Source organism: Bactrocera oleae, chromosome 2 (assembly GCF_042242935.1).
Source record: "Bactrocera oleae isolate idBacOlea1 chromosome 2, idBacOlea1, whole genome shotgun sequence".
Taxonomy (NCBI): domain Eukaryota; kingdom Metazoa; phylum Arthropoda; class Insecta; order Diptera; family Tephritidae; genus Bactrocera; species Bactrocera oleae.
Window position 1 is genome coordinate 51,024,676 of NC_091536.1, and position 21,279 is coordinate 51,045,954.

The 21,279-nt window shown below is 31.9% G+C and overlaps 1 protein-coding gene across 15 annotated transcripts in view; it reads left to right on the top strand.

The window, feature by feature from the left end:
- LOC106624407 (DNA transposase THAP9) overlaps positions 1 to 18,614 on the top strand; it is an 81,568-nt gene extending 62,954 nt beyond the window's left edge. For 8 of the 15 annotated variants that reach the window (XM_070113140.1, XM_070113142.1, XM_070113141.1 and 5 more), the window contains one exon: positions 34 to 443. Coding sequence is in view for 6 of the 15 variants with exons in the window: in XM_036363585.2 (XP_036219478.1) it covers positions 13,827 to 14,104 (278 nt within the window). In the remaining 9 variants the exon portion in view is untranslated. Of the gene's footprint in view, positions 1 to 33; positions 444 to 13,826 lie in introns of those variants that run through there. The other 7 variants (XM_036363585.2, XM_070113147.1, XM_036363584.2 and 4 more) reach the window with 3 other exon arrangements.
- The last annotated feature ends 2,665 nt before the right edge of the window (positions 18,615 to 21,279 follow it).

A 21,279-nucleotide genomic window follows, 5' to 3' on the forward strand; every position in this document is an offset into this window, starting at 1 on the left:
ATAACTAATACACATTTCTCTCTTTTATTTCAGATACTTAAAAAACTAATAGCGTTTTTTTTTTTCTTTCAGGGTAGAATTAAGTTGTAAATAGTTAGTTTAATAGTTTGTAGTAGTTTTGGTATTTGTTATTGTTAGTTAGTTATAGTAGTTTCTTATTGTTAGTTAGTTTTTAGTAGTTAACAATACACGTGAGCCAAGCTCTGCAAAAAGCTGGTGAAAAAGATCTAATCTTCAATGATTAGGTTGTGTGAGAATTTGCTGTATGTTGGTAGGCAAATTCTGAAAGTCGTGTTTTATTAAAATTATATACTATTAATAAATTTATATATTTTTCTTTTTATTTTTCATTCCAGATTTTTTATAAATTTAAATTAATTAAATTTATGTTTATATAAACATGTATTCTTTCAATATTATTTTTAATAAAATTTTAAAAAATATATTGTTGCTCAAAAGTCTATTTTATTTCAATACTAATTTCAGTTGATTTTCCTATAGAAATTTGACTGGCGTAGAAGCAAATGTGCAACAGGACATACATATATTATGTCGTTTACACATTTGTATGTATTTTTATGTAGATATGTACACTCATTACTTCATGTGAAATCTCCGTTGTCGAAGAACTGACGCGACGACAAAGCGTCACAACATTGTGTTGTTGGTAGAAAATCCGAGATGTGCCATACACACTCTTACAAACATACATCGCATATGGGCAAGTGCAAAGTCAATGTGTGTACAAAAAATTCGAACGTACTTACGTAAATTCTTTGACAAATACAGTCAATCCCGGTTAAGTGCCAAAACCAAAGATTCAGATTTTTTTTGCTTTGTAGTACATAAGCGATTGTGGTACTTAAGCGAGTGGTACCAAAAAAAATTATTTCTATGTATTTAAAAAAAAATTACCGTTTTCTTTAAAAAATTAAGAAAAAAAAAGTGAGATGCAGCAAGACACCGGCAGATAAGAGGGATTGGAGGAGTGATACTTAACCGGGGTTTACTGTATACATAAATCAGAGGAATATTGAATATTTTCTTTAAAAAGTTTCTTGAATTGTAAATCGACAAATTTACTATGTTGTCACTTTTATTCTAAAATATTTTAATACTCATATTTGAGGGGTTGTCACTTTTCCCTTCTAGAGGGAATATCAGAAATTTGTTCAATTTATGATTTTTAGCTTTTGCCATCGTCGCGAAAAGACGCTTGTAGGCAAACGCATGCTCGGGGAGATGTGTAAGGCGTTTGCTTTTATGAATGAAACGACTTAGCTTATTGCTTGTGCGCCAGCGTTCATGAATGAAAATGTTGTTGGTGTGTGATTTACTACAAATTTAGGATTTGTCAATTTGGCTGCCATATTGATTTCTGCTGCTGATGCTATTTGAGACAATTGTTGTTTTTGTACAACAATGTTTGTATTTTTCTTATTGGCTGACGTACTTACATTTGTACGCTTAAATGTATGTAGATTTGTGTATGCATTACTTATTTTGCGCGGTCATATGCATATTTGTACCAGAGAACTTAAAACAATGAGAAGGTGCAGGTTCGACAGCGAACAATTTGTAGGAATTTATCAAGGAGTTCACCACATATGCACGAGAAACAAATAACATTTCTCGCTTTTATAACAGCGGTGAATCTGTAAACATACGCTCTCTTAACATAACCAAACGGCGAATATTGAAGAGAATACAATATGTATGCCAAACTGGGAATATTGATATGCCATTTGAAATATATTCCCTTTTATTGAACTATTATTTATTATTTTTTAAATTATTTTATGTTATATATCAAAATACTTTTAAATTATTACTAATAAAGTATTTTGATATATTTCTTAAAATAATTCATTAATTGTACTTGACACCATTATGGAGTCATAAAAGTACAGAATTGTGTTTGCCGTTGGTATTTCACATTCATGCTTCAATTTTTCTTTTCAAATGCATGTGTAAACATATGTAACAGGACATACATATATTATGTCGTTTACACATTTGTATGTATTTTTATGTAGATATGTACACTCATTACTTCATGTGAAATCTCCGTTGACACATTTTTTGCTTTTATGTCAAAGAGTCAATCTGTCGAAGAACTGACGCGACGACAAAGCGTCACAACATTGTGTTGTTGGTAGAAAATCCGAGATGTGCCATACACACTCTTACAAACATACATCGCATATGGGCAAGTGCAAAGTCAATGTGTGTACAAAAAATTCAAACGTACTTACGTAAATTCTTTGACAAATACAGTCAATCCCGGTTAAGTGCCAAAACCAAAGATGCAGATTTTTTGTGCTTTGTAGTACATAAGCGATTGTGGTACTTAAGCGAGTGGTACCAAAAAAAATTATTTCTATGTATTTAAAAAAAATTACCGTTTTCTTTAAAAAATTAAGAAAAAAAAGTGAGATGCAGCAAGACACCGGCAGATAAGAGGAATTGGAGGAGTGATACTTAACCGGGGTTTACTGTATACATAAATCAGAGGAATATTGAATATTTTCTCTAAAAAGTTTCTTGAATTGTAAATCGACAAGTTTACTATGTTGTCACTTTTATTCTAAAATATTTTAATACTCATATTTGAGGGGTTGTCACTTTTCCCTTCTAGAGGGAATATCAGAAATTTGTTCAATTTATGATTTTTAGCTTTTGCCATCGTCGCGAAAAGACGCTTGTAGGCAAACGCATGCTCGGGGAGATGTGTAAGGCGTTTGCTTTTATGAATGAAAATGTTGTTGGTGTGTGATTTACTACAAATTTAGGATTTGTCAATTTGGCTGCCATATTGATTTCTGGTGCTGATGCTATTTGAGACAATTGTTGTTTTTGTACAACAATGTTTGTATTTTTCTTATTGGCTGACGTACTTACATTTGTACGCTTAAATGTATGTAGATTTGTGTATGCATTACTTATTTTGCGCGGTCATATGCATATTTGTACATACATACTTACATATAGAGCAGTGCGCTCACATGTATTTATTGATAATTGATAATATATTATTATATTATATAATATAACATGTTGATGTACATACATAAATTATTAATTCTGTAAAAATTTAAATTAGAAAATTATGAAAATAGTAAAATATCATTTTTTGCATAATCTTTCGCATTTTATCAATGTAGCATTTGTGCAAAATAATAATAATTTATCAATTTTTCATCATAAAAATCGTTTATGTGGCAAAAAATAATCATGCATATGTGAAGTGGCATTTGTATTTCTTGTTTTCTCATTCATTTCATTTCATTTTTCTCTTTATATTGGTAGATACGTATTTTGTCAGAGAACGTTGTTAACATTCTCATTTCTGTTAAATAACAGCAAAACTGTACAGAAACTCCTTGATCTCAAATTTTCAGCCAACCAATCGAGCATCATACAAAATTCAATTTGCACCTTCTCATTGTTTTAAGTTCTCTGTTTGTACATACATACTTACATATAGAGCATTGCGCTCACATGTATTTATTGATAATTGATAATATATTATTATATTATATAATATAACATATTGATGTACATACATAAATTATTAATTCTGTAAATATTGAAATTAGAAAATTATGAAAACAGTAAAATATCATTTTTTGCATAATCTTTCACATTTTATCAATGTAGCATTTGTGCAAAATAATAATAATTTATCAATTTTTCATCATAAAAATCGTTTATGTGGCAAAAAATAATCATGCATATGTGAAGTGGCATTTGTATTTCTTGTTTTCTCATTCATTTCATTTCATTTTTCTCTTTATATTGGTAGATACGTATTTTGTCAGAGAACGTTGTTAACATTCTCATTTCTGTTAAATAACAGCAAAACTGTACAGAAACTCCTTGATCTCAAATTTTCAGCCAACCAATCGAGCATCATACAAAATTCAATTTGCACCTTCTCATTGTTTTAAGTTCTCTGGTTCAACCAGCGAACAATTTGTAGGAATTTATCAAGGATTTCACCACACATGCACGAGAAACAAATAACATTTTTCGCTTTTATAACAGCGGTGAATCTGTAAACATACGCTCTCTTAACATAACCAAACGGCGAATATTGAAGAGAATATAATGTGTATGCCAAACTGGGAATATTGATATGCCATTTGAAATATATTCCCTTTTATTGAACTATTATTTATTATTTTTTAAATTATTTTATGTTAATTCATTTTTACTTTATTATGAGAAATATTTCAAAATACTTTTAAATTATTACTAATAAAGTATTTTGATATATTTCTTAAAATAATTCATTAATTGTACTTGATACCATTATGGAGTCATAAAAGTACAGAATTGTGTTTTGCCGTCGATATTTCACATTCATGCTTCAATTTTTCTTTTCAAATGCATGTGTAAAAGTAATTATGTACGTAAATATGTACTTCTTTTTCGTGTTGGCACATTTTACATATGTATTTATTAAAGCAAGTGTCAGTTATTGGGCCAAAATCAAAGAAATACACATTTACATATCACATGCATACCAGAGAGTAAATATGTAATATGTAAATATGTATTGAAAGTGTCTAGCTTTCTTTGTTCCGTATTTTGTTCTTATTAATTTACATATGTTTTAAGCTTACATAAAATTGAGAAGTGTCAATAATTCCGCCAAAATCCATAAAGTTTGTGATTTTGTGCGGTGCGGTTCGATTTTTTATTTACTCGTCCGTTGTTTAATTGTAATAAGTGCTATTTAAGAAAAATGCCTAAAGTTAGGAAGTGTCGTGTTCGCGGTTGTGAAAGTACCAGCGGTGGGGTACTTCGGTTATTTGGTTTCCCAAATGAAAGGGAGCTGGCTGAAAAGTGGAAGGAGAATTTGAAAATTTGCCCATATAATCTAGTTTGTGTGTGTGTTTTTTTCTATGCTTGTGGGGGTTCATGTAATTTTGTGTGCATGTTTTGTGCTTTGCTTGTGGGTGCCCATTTAATAGTGTTTAGCACACATTAGGGATGAAAAAAAATTAGTTATGTATTATTTTATATATTTATGTGTGTATATAGCAATAAAAACATTTTTTTGCAATTAATTAATCTTTTTTAGATGAGGCCCCTACCCATTTATTTCAACCGGCACCTATGTCAAAAAGTTGCTGTGTTCGCAACTGTGCCGGTTGGGAGAGCAGGAAGCTGTTCCATTTTCCTCAAACGGAAGTTGCTCGAAATAATTGGGCAAGGGCCTGTAATCTACAGTTGCCAATCTCAAAAAATGTATATATATGTGGAAGACACTTTCACAAAGATGACGTTTCATCGAATAAAATTCTAAATGAAGCTCTTCCGGTTTTGCATATAAAAACCGAGGATGACGGAGACAGTGTGTCATCGCAGTGGAGTTTGCTACCGGTTGAAAAAACTTATGGGCAGATAGAAAATGCACCACTTAATCATATCTCATTGCAAGAGTTTGAGAGATATTCACGCCTTCATGAGATAGAAATGAAGTGCAAAAACAGTGAAGAGATCACTGTTAGTGGTCATAAGCATTACGCTCGGGTAGCTAAAGGGTACCAAAGGAATGCTTTGAAGCAATCCAGAACAATTCGAGAGCTGAAAAGGAAAATTTTCCGATTGACCAAGAAGTGTCAAGCTCTAGAAAAAAATGTTATAATCACAGGCGATGCAAGCGTACATGCGATAACATTCGCAAAAATGATTTTAAGTAAAAAAATTTCCTATACTGAAGAGGAGAAAGTAATGGCTCTAAACATAAATTATATGTCGACTAAAGCCTATAATTTTATGCGTGAGGACTTGGAATTCGCCTTGAATCACAAAAAAACTCTTTTGCGTTGGCGTCCGATCCGGTATGTCTCCCCCGGTATCGACGCGAAAGTCTTGAACAATTTACAGAAAATTGTTCAAGACATGAAAAGTGAAGAACGCATATGCCAATTAGTTTTCGACGAAGTATCAATTAGAAAAGATCTCACATATAATAAAGTTCGAGATTTAATTGATGGCTTTGTCGATAATGGAGAAGGTCACCGAGAAAGCGTGATCGGCAATAAGTGCTGCTTTTTTATGCTAAAAGGCTTAGTCGGAAAATGGAAATATGTACTTTCCTATTATGTGGCAAAAGATGGCGTGAAAAGTACGCAATTGATGAAATTGCTCAAGAGCAATATAAATGCCTCGGCGAAAATCGGGCTAAACATCAAGACAATAGTTTGTGATCAAGGTACTCAAAATCTAAAATTGAGACAACTATTGGGCGCAACGCTAGAACAGCCGTATTTTTTTCATAATGAAAAAAAAATATATTTTATGTTCGATTATTGCCATTTAATTAAATGCATACGCAATGCGATAGTAAAACATGACATAAAAACACGTGATGGCATAACAACTTTTGAAGTTGTTAGAAAAATATATGCCATCGACCAAGCGAATGTTAATGTGTACCCCGGGACTTTCGATAAAATGTCTGTCTCAAAAGCTACCCAACTGCTCAGTAATTCGGTCGCGGCAGCAATCGGAATGGCGATTAAAGAAAATATGTTGGGCTCCGATGAGCATATTAATAAATGCGCCAAAGCAACTCAACTGCTTTTTAAAAAAATGAATGACCTTTTCGATGAATTGGATTGTAAAACACTTTACAATCCAAATCCGTTAAGGCGGCCAATACAGAGAAATTGTATTGCTAAAATTAATCGGTTGAAAGATCACATCGATTTTATTAAAGCCATAATAAAGCCAAATAATATAATATCATGCTTCGATTCCACTGTATTAACAATCAATGCAATGATTGCTTTGAGCGGCGATATATTGAATGAACATTTAAATATATCATTTATACTCTTAGGGAAGATGAACCAGGATGCCTTAGAAAACTTTTTTTATAAAATACGGGCAAACTTGGGATGCAATAATCATCCCTCCGCACATAAAATGCAATATATTGTTGCAAGGCTACTATCTATGCACATATTGCGTCGAAAATTCTCACAAACTGGCAGCAATTGTGAAGAAGACGACGATATTAACCTGGAATGGAATATTGGCCAAGAAGACGACCTGGGAGATAATTTAAAACCAGCTGAGCAACTTGCCGTGGAACAAATAGATATTCCAGATGAGCACTTTGCGAATACTGAGATACAGGTACATCGGTACTATACCGGATATGCCATATACCAGAAGGTCTTGTGTAGATTGAAGTGCCAAAAATGTGTGAGTGTAATGAAGAAGAGTGATAACTCTCTAGAAGACTCATCGGAAGCCCTTATAAGATTTAAAAATTATAAAAGTCCCGATGATCTAAGGCTGGTCAATCCCGAGGATAGAATATTTCAAATAAGCCGCCTTCAAATGAGCTATTACAAAGAGCTCTTCTTGAAGAATTCATGCAGAGTGGGTATAAAAACATTTATAATAACCCAGATTACTGCAAAAACAGAGGAAGAATACCCAGAGTGGTATAACGAAGCGGGTGATTGCCTAGGGCACAGGCATCAATTTTTAGATTTTTTGATAACAGTTTTGTTATACAAAAACTCAAAGTGGCTGGCTCAGCAAACGGAAGAGCTTCACCACAAAGTTATCAAGGAACGTTATTTTAAAAATAAAGAAAAATTAAAAAAATTGGTAACGTAGACTGCAGGCCAGTACAAATTTTTGGAACAACTTCCGGGTTAAAATAGGTAAAATAAATGTTAATTGAATACATCAGTTTAATAACTAATACACATTTCTCTTTTTTATTTCAGATACTTAAAAAACTAATAGCGTTTTTTTTTTTCTTTCAGGGTAGAATTAAGTTGTAAATAGTTAGTTTAATAGTTTGTAGTAGTTTTGGTATTTGTTATTGTTAGTTAGTTATAGTAGTTTCTTATTGTTAGTTAGTTTTTAGTAGTTAACAATACACGTGAGCCAAGCTCTGCAAAAAGCTGGTGAAAAAGATCTAATCTTCAATGATTAGGTTGTGTGAGAATTTGCTGTATGTTGGTAGGCAAATTCTGAAAGTCGTGTTTTATTAAAATTATATACTATTAATAAATTTATATATTTTTCTTTTTATTTTTCATTCCAGATTTTTTATAAATTTAAATTAATTAAATTTATGTTTATATAAACATGTATTCTTTCAATATTATTTTTAATAAAATTTTAAAAAATATATTGTTGCTCAAAAGTCTATTTTATTTCAATACTAATTTCAGTTGATTTTCCTATAGAAATTTGACTGGCGTAGAAGCAAATGTGCAACAGGACATACATATATTATGTCGTTTACACATTTGTATGTATTTTTATGTAGATATGTACACTCATTACTTCATGTGAAATCTCCGTTGTCGAAGAACTGACGCGACGACAAAGCGTCACAACATTGTGTTGTTGGTAGAAAATCCGAGATGTGCCATACACACTCTTACAAACATACATCGCATATGGGCAAGTGCAAAGTCAATGTGTGTACAAAAAATTCGAACGTACTTACGTAAATTCTTTGACAAATACAGTCAATCCCGGTTAAGTGCCAAAACCAAAGATTCAGATTTTTTTTGCTTTGTAGTACATAAGCGATTGTGGTACTTAAGCGAGTGGTACCAAAAAAAATTATTTCTATGTATTTAAAAAAAAATTACCGTTTTCTTTAAAAAATTAAGAAAAAAAAAGTGAGATGCAGCAAGACACCGGCAGATAAGAGGGATTGGAGGAGTGATACTTAACCGGGGTTTACTGTATACATAAATCAGAGGAATATTGAATATTTTCTTTAAAAAGTTTCTTGAATTGTAAATCGACAAATTTACTATGTTGTCACTTTTATTCTAAAATATTTTAATACTCATATTTGAGGGGTTGTCACTTTTCCCTTCTAGAGGGAATATCAGAAATTTGTTCAATTTATGATTTTTAGCTTTTGCCATCGTCGCGAAAAGACGCTTGTAGGCAAACGCATGCTCGGGGAGATGTGTAAGGCGTTTGCTTTTATGAATGAAACGACTTAGCTTATTGCTTGTGCGCCAGCGTTCATGAATGAAAATGTTGTTGGTGTGTGATTTACTACAAATTTAGGATTTGTCAATTTGGCTGCCATATTGATTTCTGCTGCTGATGCTATTTGAGACAATTGTTGTTTTTGTACAACAATGTTTGTATTTTTCTTATTGGCTGACGTACTTACATTTGTACGCTTAAATGTATGTAGATTTGTGTATGCATTACTTATTTTGCGCGGTCATATGCATATTTGTACATACATACTTACATATAGAGCAGTGCGCTCACATGTATTTATTGATAATTGATAATATATTATTATATTATATAATATAACATATTGATGTACATACATAAATTATTAATTCTGTAAATATTGAAATTAGAAAATTATGAAAACAGTAAAATATCATTTTTTGCATAATCTTTCACATTTTATCAATGTAGCATTTGTGCAAAATAATAATAATTTATCAATTTTTCATCATAAAAATCGTTTATGTGGCAAAAAATAATCATGCATATGTGAAGTGGCATTTGTATTTCTTGTTTTCTCATTCATTTCATTTCATTTTTCTCTTTATATTGGTAGATACGTATTTTGTCAGAGAACGTTGTTAACATTCTCATTTCTGTTAAATAACAGCAAAACTGTACAGAAACTCCTTGATCTCAAATTTTCAGCCAACCAATCGAGCATCATACAAAATTCAATTTGCACCTTCTCATTGTTTTAAGTTCTCTGGTTCAACCAGCGAACAATTTGTAGGAATTTATCAAGGATTTCACCACACATGCACGAGAAACAAATAACATTTTTCGCTTTTATAACAGCGGTGAATCTGTAAACATACGCTCTCTTAACATAACCAAACGGCGAATATTGAAGAGAATATAATGTGTATGCCAAACTGGGAATATTGATATGCCATTTGAAATATATTCCCTTTTATTGAACTATTATTTATTATTTTTTAAATTATTTTATGTTAATTCATTTTTACTTTATTATGAGAAATATTTCAAAATACTTTTAAATTATTACTAATAAAGTATTTTGATATATTTCTTAAAATAATTCATTAATTGTACTTGATACCATTATGGAGTCATAAAAGTACAGAATTGTGTTTTGCCGTCGGTATTTCACATTCATGCTTCAATTTTTCTTTTCAAATGCATGTGTAAACATATGTAACAGGACATACATATATTATGTCGTTTACACATTTGTATGTATTTTTATGTAGATATGTACACTCATTACTTCATGTGAAATCTCCGTTGACACATTTTTTGCTTTTATGTCAAAGAGTCAATCTATCGAAGAACTGACGCGACGACAAAGCGTCACAACATTGTGTTGTTGGTAGAAAATCGGAGATGTGCCGTACGAACGTACTTAAGTAAATTCTTTGACAAATACAGTCAATCCCGGTTAAGTGCCAAAACCAAAGATGCAGATTTTTTGTGCTTTGTAGTATTATTGTTTTAAGTTCTCTGGTTCAACCATGAATGAGAAGGTGCAGGTTCGACAGCGAACAATTTGTAGGAATTTATCAAGGATTTCACCACACATGCACGAGAAACAAATAACATTTTTCGCTTTTATAACAGCGGTGAATCTGTACACATACGCTCTCTTAACATAACCAACCGACGAATATTGAAGAGAATATAATATGTGAGCAAAACTGGGCATATTGATATGCCATTTGAAATATATTCCCTTTTATTGAACTATTATTTATTATTTTTTAAATTATTTTATGTTAATTCATTTTTACTTTATTATGAGAAATATATCTAAATACTTTTAAATTATTACTAATAAAGTTTTTTGATATATTTCTTAAAATAATTCATTAATTGTACTTGACACCATTATGGAGTCATACAAGTACAGAATTGTGTTTTGCCGTCGGTATTTCACATTCATGCTTCAATTTTTCTTTTCAAATGCATGTGTAAACATATGTAACAGGACATACATATATTATGTCGTTTACAAATTTGTATGTATTTTTATGTAGATATGTACACTCATTACTTCATGTGAAATCTCCGTTGACACATTTTTTGCTTTTATGTCAAAGAGTCAATCTATCGAAGAACTGACGCGACGACAAAGCGTCACAACATTGTGTTGTTGGTAGAAAATCGGAGATGTGCCGTACGAACGTACTTAAGTAAATTCTTTGACAAATACAGTCAATCCCGGTTAAGTGCCAAAACCAAAGATGCAGATTTTTTGTGCTTTGTAGTACATAAGCGATTGTGGTACTTAAGCGAGTGGTACCAAAAAAAATTATTTCTATGTATTTAAAAAAAAAATACCGTTTTCTTTAAAAAATTAAGAAAAAAAAGTGAGATACAGCAAGACACCGGCAGATAAGAGGGATTGGAGGAGTGATACTTAACCGGGGTTTACTGTATACATAAATCAGAGGAATATTGAATATTTTCTTTAAAAAGTTTCTTGAATTGTAAATCGACAAATTTACTATGTTGTCACTTTTATTCTAAAATATTTTAATACTCTTATTTGAGGGGTTGTCACTTTTCCCTTCTAGAGGGAATATCAGAAATTTGTTCAATTTATGATTTTTAGCTTTTGCCATCGTCGCGAAAAGACGCTTGTAGGCAAACGCATGCTCGGGGAGATGTGTAAGGCGTTTGCTTTTATGAATGAAACGACTTAGCTTATTGCTTGTGCGCCAGCGTTGAATGAAAATGTTGTTGGTGTGTGATTTACTACAAATTTAGGATTTGTCAATTTGGCTGCCATATTGATTTCTGCTGCTGATGCTATTTGAGACAATTGTTGTTTTTGTACAACAATGTTTGTATTTTTCTTATTGGCTGACGTACTTACATTTGTACGCTTAAATGTATGTAGATTTGTGTATGCATTACTTATTTTGCGCGGTCATATGCATATTTGTACATACATACTTACATATAGAGCAGTGCGCTCACATGTATTTATTGATAATTGATAATATATTATTATATTATATAATATAACATATTGATGTACATACATAAATTATTAATTCTGTAAATATTGAAATTAGAAAATTATGAAAACAGTAAAATATCATTTTTTGCATAATCTTTCACATTTTATCAATGTAGCATTTGTGCAAAATAATAATAATTTATCAATTTTTCATCATAAAAATCGTTTATGTGGCAAAAAATAATCATGCATATGTGAAGTGGCATTTGTATTTCTTGTTTTCTCATTCATTTCATTTTTCTCTTTATATTGGTAGATACGTATTTTGTCAGAGAACGTTGTTAACATTCTCATTTCTGTTAAATAACAGCAAAACTGTACAGAAAGTGGTGAACTCCTTGATCTCAAATTTTCAGCCAACCAATCGAGCATCATACAAAATTCAATTTGCACCTTCTCATTGTTTTAAGTTCTCTGGTTGAACGATCGCAGGCAAGTAGTCATCAGGGGGTGCACTAGTACATATTTTAAAAACATTTAAATAAGTATGAATTTAAGTGTATTTATATTTTTACGCAAATATTATAATATTACGTAAATATGCCCTAAATACTAGTATTTCTGAATACAAATTAAGAAATATATTAATACAAGTATTTTATAAATCTTCTGTTGAAACGCCTCTGTTCATGCTGGCACGCCATGGAAGTAACGGCGAGTTCGCGGGGAGACGGGGCGGAGCAAATAATTGAGTTCTGACAAAACCTTGAAAATAAAAAAATTACAACTATGCCGACAAACATATATACATACGAGCTCGCATACATATTGACGCGGAATTTTGCGCATTGTCGCGGAAGTGACAAAATTTGTTTGAATGTCGATCGGCTATATTGTCACGTTTGTCCTTTTTGCAGTGCTTTCCTATTAAAATTTGACTTATGCTTTTTTGAAATTTGCTACGTATATTTAAGTTCTCGGGCTTTAACCAATAATCCTCTTATATAATTTGAAGGTTTATTTTAAATAACAATAATTATGATTTTTTGGTAATATGCAAATATAAATCAGCATGCGCATAATTCATTTAAAAACATTCTTTGTGTCTATTTATAGCCTTTTCCCCGATCATTGCGTGGTGTATTTAAAAAAGTTCCAAGTTGTATTTTTCGATGTTCCCTCTAGTGAAAAGCTCAAATTAGTACTTCTTAACATTTGCGCCTTCTCTATTTATTAACATTCTCTGATTCAACTGTATAAAAATTACAGCGAAAATCCAAACATCGTGAAAACAACAACAACATCGAACCAAATTCTGACCGATCAAAATCAATATAATTATATTCATAAAAGATTTTTGTTTCCTTATTAAGTGACCTTAATTTGGCCTGGCAGTTGTTTATATCAAGAAATGTTTCTAGAAAGAACAAGCAAAACGTTTTCCGTTGGATGAAACCGTTGGCAGGTTACGTATTCAGATTTAGTTATCCATATAGTCGCTAACTAAAGGAAATGAACCTGTAAGGGGTAACGAGTTGGGTGAAACCGAAGTTAACGTGTCTCTTGTACTAGATACATTGATAAATTAAGATTATATGCAGACTGAAATAAAAAATTTTAATTTGGATATCTTGTCAACTAATATTAATTCCATTATTAATTATTAAGTTAAAATAAAGATGCGATTTTTAAACCTAAATCGAAAAATTTTTCGAATGATTTTCAACCTGTATACCTACAATCTGTAAAGATTTAACTTTCGTCGTGGTTTCATAAAACCACACACTCTTGTTTATTATTGTATATTAATAAATTGAAATTATTGAACAATACTTGGTTAACAAATGTTTGTAAATCTTTACAGCTCAGGATCCTAAATGGAGTTTGGAACGACGTGAGTCATCAGGACACTTGGTTTGGCGGAAGGAGTCTCCTAGTTCTAAAGTACGTTTTCGTTTTGATGTTGAAGTATTGGAATTTGAGAAACAGCCTCATGAAGATAGTGAATACAGAAAAGGCGGATATTCTGCTAGTAATATTACTTCAACTATAGCACTTTGTGCTACATGTGTTGCGGCGGTTGCTGCAAGTGTTTTTTTACCATGGTATATTATGGATAAGGCGCTATCAAGGAGTTCATAGTTTTGTTCTTTTATGGTGCATTGGAATTTTATACACAACTTTAATCCAATTTTTACACATCAAATTGTTTTATGCTAAGAGAGCGAAAATGTATACATGTTGACCATTTTAAGCGAAGTTATACTTATCGAATTTATTTTTATAAAGAGAAATTTTCTCTGTTCTTTAGCGTGCTATAGAAAAAATGTGTACCAAATCGGAATCATATAAATAAGAATTTCAGTTAAAATTTTTGAACATGTAACAAAATCTACCAAGTATAATCAATTAAATTACTCGCAAATTGATCTATATGAATTTACGCTTAAATATTTATACGTCATACATTATAATTAGTATTGTGTAAAGATAAGTGCCTTAAAACGAATTAAGAAATATTTAAAGTTTATGCTAATTTTAATACTAGTGAGTTAAATCTGTGATCTTGAAAGCATCGCCCAATATCAATATTTACTGATGTTGTAGACTTAATAAATATTTAAATTTCAAGTATAAGATTTTCAATAAATAAGAACCTTAATTTAATATACACAGCTTAAGATAATATAATTATATTTGGCATTATTATTTTTAATAAACTTTTGTAAAGAACATGATTAAACCCCAGAAGTTGGTCAAAACTAAGAAGATGTTAACGTTCTATTAAAAAAATTCCTTAAAACTAAATGAAGGATTTACTTCGAAATGAGTAATAATACTATATACCTATTGGCACTTAAGCTATTTAGCTTAAAGTAAAATACTCGTAGTTTGTAATCACACATTAATGAATGAAGTATTTAAGAACTAATCTAAAAGTGTGTTTATGTGCTTACATACATGCATACATATGTATGTATGTATCAAAGAGTTCATAATTAAAACATGAAGCTTTAAGGGGTTAGATGGGTCTACCCGGGCAAAAAACAGCATATTTAAAAAAAAAAATTTATAATATAAGAAATGAAATATTTTATTCAAACTTTTTATTAATACAAAGATACATATTTTACAAAGACTTTGACAAATTTGCAAAAAAAAAGGTACAAAACTCGAACATTACGACGTCGATTCCGGCAGTACCTCGGAAAAAATGTGCCTCCGTGATAGCAAAGCTTCTTATAGGATCATCTGAAGTAAAAACAAAAAATACGAGTTAATTAGTTGAGACTATAACCAAGGTATTGGACAAAGGGGAAAAAAGTGAGAGCTGCATTTTTGGCAGACGATTTTACAAAAAGTACCAATTTTGATTAGAATTTCTCAAGGTGTTTTTATAAGTAGTTGTAATTGAAAAAAAAAATATCCTTCGTTCAAGCCCATGTAAATTATTACAAGTACATATCTCGAAGACCGTCGCACTCGTAAAAGAATTAGCATTTACCTCAGGATTTTTCGGATTAAACGACTGTTTCCTTTTCTTAGGTCTATCTTTTCTACGAGCACTAGAAACTTTTAACGGCATTTTTAAACGAATAAAATTGATAACGAACACTTATAACCTCAAAATAAACCTCGTGATTCAACGAGAAGTTACCAACTGAAATATTTCTAAGTAGTTTCCCTTAGAGAATGAAAGAAGGGGACAATAATTACGCGTAACAATAGACAAGCAGCTGCTCCGTTATACCTGGGCGCTAAGCCTAACTGACCTCGAACGCACAACTATTCAAGGCTGTATCTCCACAACTATTATTCGGATCAACTTGAGCATTTAGGACAATACTCTAGAGAAATTATAAAATTAAACAAGACAATAAAAAAATTGATTTTTCAAACCGTGAAACATATGTAACCCCTTAATACTTGAAGTTATAGAACAAAGTATGTATGGTAAATATATGTATGTATGTATGTGTCATCAGATTCTAAATTTTCGTACTATGTTGCTCTGAAAAGGCCAAATCATCTCCCCGAACACTTACGATCATCATTATTATCATTGTAGTGCGATGTCCATACGGTTGAGCATATTATAAAACATCTGAGATTACCATCGAAATACTGCGATAGATACGTTCAGGCAGACAATTACTGACTCTTCGACATGTGAAGAAACTTAAAATATGCATTTTATATACACATGTATGTATGTTTTGTTTCAGATATCGTTTCTGAGTTTGCATTGTGAACGTATTTTTTATAATAAATCATATTATATTGTATACATGGTTAAGTTAAATTACTATTGAACCTTTTAATAAATGCGTGCAATTATGAATCAATCAAAATATTTTAGCAGGGCAACGTTGTGCTTTATATATGTATAATAATAAATCCTAAAGGTAACTAACAAATTTAAGAATGCCTAAACATAAAAAAACTCTTTCCAATCTGCCTATTAGACGAACCTTTTGGATAGTGAATTATTAAACCCAATTAGCATTTCTATGGTATTATACAAATCAATTTATATCTGTTTTAATAGTTGGTGTACATTAAGTTAGATTGCCCGAGGAATACTAATAAGTGAGTAAAATTTGTGTACGATTTAAATACATAAGGAAATTATTTCAAATCTGTTGATTAAAACACATTTGTATTTACAACGTACTGTTCATTTTTATCGTTATCTCGCCGAGTTATGAGAATAATTGCACGAAATGCGTACACATCAAGCGAAAGTTTGTAATTTTTAATTAATGGCAGTTCAAATAAGGTTTAGGCTATATTATGTCACTGGATAGTGGCTGAATTTTCAGTGGCTCGATGAAGGCTAAATATTCAGTCGTATTTTCATGAAAGGACATTTGAGTGTTTACTTTCTATTAAATAGCGATTTTCGTATTTATGATCATCGGTGATCATATATCAGATTATATCAACGGTGATTCGGCTTGTTCTTGAATGTATATATCGATTAATTCTTGTTTGTACACATTGAAATAAGGTTTTTGTAGTATCATAGTTGGCAAGACAACCATTTCTAGGGCAACTGGAAATTGTTCCATTCAGAAATAACAGGATTTTATATTATTCTCTTGAATATTATACTTACAGTTATATTTACAAACGAATTATATTTTTCATCAATTATATTTACAAACGAATACCCACAATAGTCAAATTTTTGAAATGAAACTAGTAAGAAAGGGCTAAGTTCGAGTGTAACCGAACATTTCACACACTTGCATCTTGCAAGGATCAGAGCCGGTTAAATACTTTCAAACTTTATATTAAGAAATGTAGCGAAAAGGTTCAACTTCATTGTTCGACGAAATGGGGATTGGATTACAATCTGAGATGTTATAAAGCCTATTTGTTTCATCTAATCTATTGAACTTTTAGTAGTTTTTAACAAAACCGTTGTATGGGGAGTGGGCGTGGTTATCCTCCGATTTCTCCTATTTTCATGCTGTCGCAAGACGTATTGAAATGGTATGTCTTTTGCAAATTTGGGTGATATAGCTTGAACATTTATAAACCACAGATGCCACTCAATATTGCGATTCGTTTTACCAAATTACGGTTTAGTATTATATCTTAATTTTCGGCTTAGTTATGACAATTTATAGGTTTTCGATTCACAGTCACTCGGAATTCAACTCGTCATACTGATATACATATATACATATATAACTCCTATAATTAAACGAAAGTATTTGCGATATATGGGTAAATATATTTCCAAGTAATTACTTTTCCATCTCCTAAATTCTTTGACATACTGAAGATCACATATTACACTCATCATACTGCTTTTCAAGAATGTGTTTTTAATTCGATCAAAAGTCAGGGCAGTAAAAGGAGTTACCAGAGTCCAAAATTTGATTTCGGATACGGGACAAACCCTTCTTATAAGCAGCACCTCAAATATAATGATTGAACGATTTTATATCCCCGTCATCTGATTTAATAAAAATTCAATATTTTACAGATAAAAATCAAATTCGGATAGAATTCTTCATGACGGCAGATTGGATGAGATTAGTCATACTAGCTTTCCAAAAATCGTCCAATCTATATGGCAACCCAACCAATTCTGCATCGGAAAGATAAATCGCGATTCTCTCGATGACAATACGTAAAAAAATATACTCACATCAGCCATATAAGTTTCCTGCTACTAAACTCTCATTGGTTTTCGAGATTGGAACATAAGCACATATAAACAAGGAATATCATAATGATTGCGTATATAAAGCGTTCAAGTATTATGTGGAAAACATAGTGATATCTCATCAAAATTATGAAAAATACTCACCTTGCTAAAGAAAAAGAAGAAAAGTGAGCTTTAGAGCAGGAAATATCTTTTAGAGGTGATTACGATAGTGGCACTTTTTCATGGACACGACCTCAAAGAAAAAATGGAAACTTTCGGGCCCTTTTACGTGTAAGAACCGAATCTAGTGGCAGAGTTTTGGAAACCCATGTTATTAACAGCACAAAAAATTTACTTATTTGATTCCGCAAATACATAACGAAATTGTTCAAATTTGTTCTGATATCGTCACTGGTAAAGTTACTAATAAAATCAATAAATCGGCGTTGAAACCATGGATATTTCGGACGCTGAACAGCTTTCACTATATCTACGTTATGTCGATTTTTCGAAGAATGTTCCTGTTCTAAGAGAATATTTCATTGGATTTCGAGATCTTAAACTTAAAGTGTACAAAATATAGCTTGTGCAAGAACTGAAGAAGCTCTTAAAAAATTCCAAGAAGGATCCGACGTTTTCGAGTCAAATTTTGTTCGTCGATGAGGCCCATTTCTGGCTCAATGGGTATATAAACAAGCAACATTGCTGAATTTGGGACAAAGAGCAACCTCAAGAAGTTAAAGAGCTGCCATTTCGTTCATTCTGACATTTACTATTTCTGAGTTTTTTTCTTTAAAAAAGTAGAGAATGTCAAAATGGATCACCCTATAGGTCATTGACTCAATCAGTTTTAAAACTATACGTTACTTCTCGTCAGCGAAAATTATATTGAAATCATCCTCAAATGAGATATACTTAACATAAGCTTAAGCGGAGAGGCCAAATTTTAAATATGATGTGCAAAACGTTAACCAGAAGACCAAGGTCTATGCTAGATCAACTCCACTCACTAAGGGAATTATTGATCCGATTCATCCAATTTTGATACACAGGCATACTATTATCATAAAATGATCCTCTCCGAATTTCTATAATATATTTCACAGATTTACCGATATTTTCGATTAAAAGTTCGAAATAGGAACTGGGGTCCACACATTTGGTACCTAGGAGCTTGAATGGTTTTGGTTCGATTTGAATAATTTTTGGTCATAAGGTGGCAAATTTCAAGGCAGTAGTCGTGAAAAGTTTTATCCCATTTTATTCAATGATTTGTATTCAGGAGAGTGAAAGAATTAGATGGAATTTAAAATTGTGTTATATGGGAAGTAGGCGAGGTTGTAGTCTGATTTTGTCCGTTTTCATACCGTAACATTAAAATATAATAAGAGTAGGTCTGGAGATATGGGTTTTCACCTCAATGTACACGGTGCCACGCCCAAAGTACAATTTTGACATCGGCTCTAATAAAGTCTTCTTGTATCATTAAGGGTGTAAGATTTGATGTCTCTGGCGCATTTATTTAAAGACTTTTCGCACTTTAAGTAGTGTTTAGCAAAACCGTTATATGGGGAGTGAGCGGGGTTATCATCCAATTTCACCCATTGGACACACTGTCAATAGGAGTGATAAAAATATTTACTCTGTGTGAATTTGGTTATTATAGTTTCAGCGGTTAAGGGGATATGTACATTAAACCTGTTTGGAGGCGATTCGTCACACCAAATAATAGCTTTGTATCTTATTGTGGAGCTTAGTTATGGCTATTTATTGGTTTTCGATTAATGGCCTTTTGTTGGCGTGGTCCGATTACGCCCATCTACAATATCAACCGTCTTACGCTGCATGGGAACATGCGTATCAAGGGTCTACGACCATTTTCAACAATTTTTGGGCGACAAATGGAATACTTTGAGGCCAATATTTGTGCAAAGTTTTACTCTAATAACTTCATTGATGTTTGATTTGTTTCTGACTGTAAGGTGAAGAAATCAGATTGAATTTAAAAGTTTGTTATATGGGAAGTAGGCGTGGTTGTCAATCGATTTCGCCCGTTTCCACAGTGTATAATAGGAGTGATTGGTTTACCGATTGGTTTTTTTCGTTTACAGGATTTTTGGCCACCTGCAATAGCGACCCTCCTAATCTAAGATATCTAAATTTTTACTCAAGTTATCGCTTGCACAGACAGACGGACAGATAGTCACCCGGATTTCAACTCGTCTTGACATCCTGATCATTTATATAATTGAACATTTGTTGTGAACGGGCCTGAATTTTTTTTCTGTTTGGTTGAAATGCCATCTGTCAAACATATTCAATAACTTTACAGTCATTAATAAACAACATAATATTTTTTCATTTTGTTGAAAATCTCAAATTTTGTACCGAAAAGTGATGATTTGCGGAAAGCAATAATTTTTTGTTTCCATTTGAAGAAAAGTGCATCAGAGTCCCATCAAATGTTTCAATGGTTCAGAGATAATGATTTTGAAGACCATCAAAAAAGTTTGAAGACGCCAAACTACAAGCAATATTGGATGAAGATGATACTTTGAGTCAAAAGCAAATGGAAGCCATGTAAATTTTGCACAACAAACAATTTGAGAAAGTTGGGAAAGCTATGAGAAAGATCCAAAAGTGTGGAAAATTGGTGCCACATGAATTGAATGAAAGACGAATGGAAAACCGAAAAACGCTTGTGAAATTTTGCTTTAAAGATATGAAAGAAAACCAGTTTTGCATCGAATTGTAACTGGCAATGAAAAATGGAGATATTATAAAAATCTTAAATGGAGAATCATGGGTTAATCCGGGTCAACCGTCAACATCGATGGTCGACAAAAGCAGATGTTAATAATAATCGCTTCAGACAACAAATGATCAATCTGAACATTGCATTGATCGAAAAATGACCAGAATGGGCCAGAAGACACGGCAAAGTAATTTTGTTACACTAAAATGCACCTGCACAAAAAAGCAAAATCGGTTCAGCATACAATCAAAACATTTGGCTGGAAGCTGCTAGCCCACCCGTCGTATTCATCAGACTTGGCACCCTCCGATTACCATTTGTTTTCATCGATGGGACACGGATTGGCTGAGCAGCATTTCGATTCCTACGCAGATGTCGAAAATTGGGTGTCTAATTGGT